This window comes from Helianthus annuus, chromosome 15 (assembly GCF_002127325.2).
Source record: "Helianthus annuus cultivar XRQ/B chromosome 15, HanXRQr2.0-SUNRISE, whole genome shotgun sequence".
Classification (NCBI taxonomy): domain Eukaryota; kingdom Viridiplantae; phylum Streptophyta; class Magnoliopsida; order Asterales; family Asteraceae; genus Helianthus; species Helianthus annuus.
In genome coordinates this window covers 99,952,456-99,959,472 of record NC_035447.2, presented here as the reverse complement: position 1 = coordinate 99,959,472, position 7,017 = coordinate 99,952,456, and the positions used below count along the sequence as shown (strand labels likewise).

The following is a 7,017-nucleotide window of genomic DNA, read 5'->3' as shown; positions in this document are numbered from 1 at the left end:
CTATCACCCGCAAATGAGTGGTCAAGTGGATGTGTCCAATAGGCAAATAAAAAAGATTTTGCAAAAGACTGTTCGACCGGACCGTAAGGATTGGTCGACGAAGTTGAATGATGCTTTATTGGCCTATCGAACGGCTCATAAAACACCTATTGGCACTAGGGGTGTTCAAAACTATCCGTATCCGAAAATCCAATCCAAAATATCCGATATCCGAAACATCCGAAAAATCGGATATCCGAAAAATTGGATATCCGAAATTTCGGATATCCGAAATTCGGGTATCCGAATTTTTCAGATTCAGATGGTGATTTTCAAAATTTTCGGATATTTCGGATATTCGAAATATCCGAAAATTTAATTTTCATTTTTTTCGGATAGCCGAATATCCGAAAATATCCGGAGTATCCGAAAATATCCGAAATATCCAAAAAATATCCGAAAAATATCCGAAAATATATGAAAAATATCTGAAATATCCGAAAACTTATATTCGGATATCCGAAACTATCCAAAATATCCGTTTCCGAATATGAAATAATAATAAAAAAATAAAAAGTAAATAAAATTTTGGATTTTCGGATATCCGATTCACTATCCGAATCCGTATCCGAAATTTTGGGTATCCGAATTTCGGATATCCGAAATTTCGGATACGGATTCGGATAGTGAAATCTGATATCCGAAAATTTCGAATATCCGGTTTTGAACACCCCTAATTGGCACTACACCGTACCGCTTAGTTTACGGTAGAAATTGTCACTTACCGGTCGAGCTTGTACATCGTGCATGGTGGGCTATTAAAGAAGTTAACATGAAATACGATGATGCAGGTAAAGAGAGAAAGTTAAAGTTATGCGAGTTGGAAGAGCTTCGGGAAGAAACATATGAGTGTGCCTCGAAGTATAAAGATGGAATGAAGAGGGCACATGATGCTAATTTGAAGCCGAAGGAGTTCGTAGTGGGTCAAACGGTATGGCTCTACAACTCACAGCTTAAATACTTCCCCGGGAAGCTTAAGAGTAAATGGATGGGCCCGTACGTGATTACACCGGTCGGAAAGCTTGGAGATGTTACCATTGAGGACCCGAAGGATGGATCGAAGCAAACGGTTAATGGATACCGTCTTAAACCGTTCCTTGATGGTAACGAGGAGAAAAAGGACGCAGACATGGAGTTGGTATGTTTCTTGGTAAGCGTGCCAACATATGAGGTGAATTAAAGGTCCGGTAACGTGCGTTGTAGAGTTTTGTATATTTACATTGTTGGTTTCATATCGTTTGTACGCTTATTGCTTTCGTTTCATACTAACCGTTTTGATGTGTGAAGTTAAGAATTTCATGAATGAGACTTGAAGACGAAAGGTATGTTTTTGAGATTGCTTTGTGTATTGGGGACAATACACGACTTTTCGGGTGTGGTAAGGATCGTTAAGCGATTTGGCGAACAATTCATAACGTTATTCGGTATTTAGTTTAGTTTAGTATTAATATAAATATAAAAAAAGATTGTTTTCGATAATTTAGTAAAATAATAATAATAATAATAATAATAATAATAATAATAATAATAATAATAATAAGTTTTGATAAGTAATTGTTTTTTTTTTTGAAAGCTTAATTTATTTAATCCCTATCGTCAGTGGGACTTGAACCCAAGATCTTTCCCTTCTCAACTTAGGTGTTTTAAAGGCTTTGCCTTTGCCAATGGACCATCACCCCATTAGTTTTGATAAGCTAATTGTTTATACTTGGTTTTCTTATGAATAAGTTTCAAACAAAAGTGATTTTAAAAAAAACATAATAAAATAAAAAAAAATAAAAAACAAAACAAGAAATTGAAAAATTACAAAAAACACAACAAAAACAACAATAACGTAAAAACTAAAAAAAAAAATAGCTTTGTTTTAGTCAACATTGACATCACTATGATGTCATTTATGACATCGTCTTCTTCTTCTTTAAACCAAAATCGCAGCAAACAACGTAAATAAGAAGTTTGGCCATTGTGGAACATCGGCGACGCAATTTCAGGCGTCATCGACGTTGATTCAGACATGGCGTCGAGCAGAAGATGGCGTAGGCAGGGATGGTTTGCGTCGGAGTGGTTTTGTGGCTGAGGCGACGTCAACGACGCAAATTCCGGCGTCCCCGACGGCCGGTTGAAGGTTTGCGTCGAAGGAATGTGGCGTAGGCAGCCACATATGGCGTCTGGGGGAGTTGCAGACGGAGCCGGCGTCGACGACGCATATGGTGGCATCGCCGACGGTGAAACCAAAGTGGCGTCGACCACATTCAGCGTAGACAGCCACATATGGCGTCAGCTGATTTTTGAGGAATGAGGTGGCGTCGCCGACGCGGATAGACCGTCGCCAACGCGGCTCGGTTGAGGCTGTCGCCAATCTCTTCAAACATCTCGTTTGTATTGAACCAAATCACCCAAACCTTTAAAAAACCCAACCCGAACACATTATATCACCACATAACAAACCCGAATTCAACCAAACATCATCCTAAATCTAATTAATACCACCGATCTCCTTCTCTCTCTTTCATTCATCTTCATCTTCTCCACAAACTCACATGAACCCTAATCTTCTCACGTCCATAACTCCCTAAATTCTCAGCCGATTCAAGTGATTCTTGAGCCTAAAGTGTGTAGATTTTCGAGAGCAACAAAACCCCCATCTCAATTTTTAGTAATTTTTTTGCTTATTTGCAAGATATTAGGGCTGCAAATTTTGGGTTTTGAAAGGGTGTGGACCATTTACTTGTTGTTACATCTTTCTACAGCTCTTTTTCTTCTACATTGCTAAAGGTATAAAATTTACTAACTTTTGGGTTTGATTATTGCATGGTATGTGTTTCTTCCGAAATTTTAAGCTTTATTATCTTAATAGTAGGTTGTTTATGATACATGTGTAATACATTAGTTTGAATGTTGGGTAAAAAAACATGGATTTGGATGGGATTGAGCGTAGAACAAGTGTAGGGATGTGATTATACCCACTTTTTCATATGCATAAGTATGACCATTATGATGAACATCATTAGAAATCTTGTAGAATTTTAAGGTAATCGTGAAAGTTTGATTCTTTTTAGATGCTAAAGTTTGCTACTTGGTAAGTTTAAAATTGGCTACTTTACGTTTAGATGTTAAACTTAAGTTCATCATTATGGGTTATATTTAGAGCTGAGTGTTTAAAAGGTTTAAAGGGTGTATTGATTGTGTTGTTGATGTTGTTTTGTAGACATGGCTAGCCGTAAACGATCAAAGACAACTGATGCAGAAGCTTCACCATCAAGTAGTGTCTCAGCTAAATGGCAGCAACGTTGCAATTTGCCAGATATAGAAGACAAACTGTTTAAGCAGAACTGGGATTGGTTTAGATACAATGACAACGTTTGGGGCCCAATGGGACCAAAACCAAAATAAACCATTGTATCGCTTTAACAACAAACAAACGAAGATCAAGTTATGGCAATACAAAGTTTGTGTATGTGAAAGAGTGGTGAATGAGAAGGAATTTAGACAAATTGGGATTACACAGAGGTTCGAAAGGTTGGGATGGGAGAGAACCCTTGATTGGTGCGAGGTTGTAACTCGAAGAGTTTACTTGAAGGCGGTAACAAATTGGTATTCCTTATTACGGTTAGAGAACGAGGATGAGCATCCTAGTCAGTGGCGATTGGTAGGTGATACTGGAAAAGGGTCCATGACGATGAGCTTTGAAACTATGAACCAAATTGGAGATTTTGACTTTTTGGGGGTAGATAATTACTTCTATTATTCAACCAACACATTCTAGTCTGGCGAATTGGTTCAAGCTGATCCAGTCGGTCTAATGGAGATTACTCTACCCAATTATACCACTGGTAGATACGACCGAAACCATCTGTTATGTGAAGGGAAAATTTTGCAGAATATCTCCTTAGAAAACATCATGGTTAGATTGGGAAATCGTGGGAAGCTGCGAATGTGGGACCTCCGCATATTACACGCAGTACTTGTCGGGACACCCAAATTGTCATGGCGTCATATAACCATGATGAACATTTCGGACACGAGGAATCAATACAAGAGAAAGATGATTCCCTGTGTTCGCCTGATCAGTGCTATGATTTTTCAGCAGAACCGTTTGAAAGATAACTCACTATGGATACTCAAGGGTATTGATACGATCGATTTTGCCCAGCTAAGATCAGGCGTAAACATATATGCGGAGGTGCTAAATAAGAAGGCTAAGCTAGTGGATCGAAAGACTGGTTTTCAGTTTGAGTATGTGCAGAGGAATGAGGATGAAGAAATGGGAGAAGGTGATGGAGGAGATGGCGAAGAAGAAGAGGCAGGCGAGGAAGAAGATAGGGGGCGAAGGCCCCCTAGGCAAAGGTATGCGAGGCGACATAATGAATCGTCACACACGGTGGCGCAGTTCATCAACAATCGACGAAGAGTAGCCTACGCCAGTTACCCTCTTGGGACACAGGATACATATGATAACGTTTCCGCGGTTATGGGGGAAAACCGTGAGCTTTATGAGAAGAGACATCAATGGGAGCATGACTTCTTCACCCAACAACAAAATTAGTGGATTGCCGAAGCCGCCCACCGGGCGAGGTGGTAAAACACATGGAAGAGCAGCAGATGCAACAAGCGCTCCAAAGATCCCAAATGGAGCGATTGATACAAATGCAGGAGGAAGAGACGGCCCGAAGACGGGCATGGGAGGAAAGGGAAGAGAAACAGCGAAACGAGCGGAATACATTGGAAGACCACCGCTGGAGTGCTTTATACGTCTCTAATGAAATAGCCATAAACAACGCCAAGGTCCTCCACGATCAGGAGCGACATCAGAGAGACTATGAAGCAGGCCTTCCCTATATAGAACACGCGGGGTGGACCGATTACTCCAACCTCCGTGTTCCACGAGGCCCATCTTATCCATCACCTCATTGGCCCGAGGCAGTTGGATTCAGTTTCAACCCGATAACATATTAGCCGCTAGCACAAGGTGAGCCGGGTCCCCTCGATAACTACCGGGAGATGTTCAAGGCCCTCACTGGTTACCCATACCAGTCGAACCCGCCAGTTGACCTGAATGAGAGATATCAGCGGTGAGGGCGAGGTATGTATTTTGTTGTTGTTATTGTATATTTTGGGTTTTTTTATTTTTATTTCGTTAGTATTTCTTTTTTTAGATAAATGAACGTCGTGGGTGTGTTACCTATATAATCCTCACGAGACCTACTCGTCCTCCCAAGCTATTGGGGGGGGGGTTTAAAAGGGCTTGTTGCATAAGCTAAATACAACCGTGATTCCTACGAAAGTGAGTTAGGACTGTTATTGTTGTAAATTATTTTTTTCCACATAAATCAAGGTAAATTAACGCATGATTTGGTAACACTTTCATAAAAATGGTAGAACTAAGTACCTAACAAATTTCAATGGTTGTGAGAAGCATGCTTCTACACAAGAGTTAAGATTTGTAGGTACTTAGTTCTACCATTTTTATGAAAGTGTTACCAAATCATGCGTTAATTTACCTTGATTTATGTGGAAAAAAAATAATTTACAACAATAACAGTCCTAACTCACTTTCGTAGGAATCACAGTTGCATTTAGCTTATGCAACAAGCCCTTTTAAACCCCCCAATAGCTTGGGAGGACGAGTAGGTCTCGTGAGGGTTATATAGGGAACACACCCACAACGTTCATTTATCTAAAAAAAAGAAATACTAACGATATAAAAATAAAGAAACCCAAGATATACAACAACAACAACAACAAAATACATACCTCGCCCTCACCGCTGATATCTCTCATTCAGGTCAACTGGCGGGTTCGACTGGTATGGGTAACCAGTGAGGGCCTTGAACATCTCCCGGTAGTTATCGAGGGGACCCGGCTCACCTTGTGCTAGCGGCTGATATGGTATCGGGATGAAACTGAATCCAACTGCCTCGGGCCAATGAGGTGATGGATAAGATGGGCCTCGTGGAACACGGAGGTTGGAGTAATCGGTCCACCCCGCGTGTTCGATATAGGGAAGGCCTGCTTCATAGTCTCTCTGATGTCGCTCCTAATCGTGGAGGACCTTGGCGTTGTTTTTGGCTATTTCATTAGAGATGTATAAAGCACTCCAGCGGTGGTCTTCCAATGTATTCAGCTCGTTTTGCTGTTTCTCTTCCCTTTCCTCCCATGCCCGTCTTCGGGCCGTCTCTTCCTCCTGCATTTGTATCAATCGCTCCATTTGGGATCTTTAGAGCGCTTGTTGCATCTGCTGCTCTTCCATGTGTTTTTCCACCCTCGCCCGGTGGGCGGCTTCGGCATTCCACTGATTTTGTTGTTGGGTGAAGAAGTCATGCTCCCATTGATGTCTCTTCTCATGAAGCTCACGGTTTTCCCCCATAACCGCGGAAATGTTATCATATGTATCCTGTGTCCCAAGAGGGTAACTGGCGTAGGCTGCTCTTCATCGATTGTTGATGAAATGCGCCACCGTGTGTGACGATTCATTATGTCGCCTCACATACCTTTGCCTAGGGGGCCTTCGCCCCCTATCTTCTTCCTCGTCTGCCTCTTCTTCTTCGTCATCTCCTCCATCACCTTCTCCCATTTCTTCATCCTCATTCCCCTGCACATACTCAAACTGAAAACCAGTCTTTCGATCCACCACCTTAGCCTTCGTATTCAGCACCTCCGCATATATGTTTACGCCAGATCTTAGCTGGGCAAAATCGATCGTATCAATACCCTTGAGTATCCATAGTGAGTTATCTTTCAAACGGTTATGCTGAAAAATCATAGCACTGATCAGGCGAACACAGGGAATCATCTTTCTCTTGTACTGATTCCTCGTGTCCCAAATGTTCATCATGGTTATATGACGCCATGACAATTTGGGTGTCCCGATAAGTAGTGCGTGTAATATGCCGAGGTCCCACATTCGCAGCTTCCCACGATCTCCCAATCTAACCATGATGTTTTCTAAGGAGATTTTCTGCAAAAATTTCCCTTCAC

At 41.4% G+C, this 7,017-nt stretch overlaps 1 protein-coding gene across 1 annotated transcript; it reads left to right on the top strand.

Moving 5' to 3' along the window:
- The first annotated feature begins 1,955 nt into the window (after positions 1 to 1,955).
- On the top strand, positions 1,956 to 5,150 carry LOC110911989. The gene is made up of 2 exons (XM_022156651.2): positions 1,956 to 2,814; positions 3,248 to 5,150. Exon 2 carries the CDS (start codon positions 3,842 to 3,844, stop codon positions 4,583 to 4,585), a length of 744 nt encoding a protein of 247 aa, XP_022012343.1. The 5' UTR covers positions 1,956 to 2,814; positions 3,248 to 3,841; the 3' UTR covers positions 4,586 to 5,150.
- The last annotated feature ends 1,867 nt before the right edge of the window (positions 5,151 to 7,017 follow it).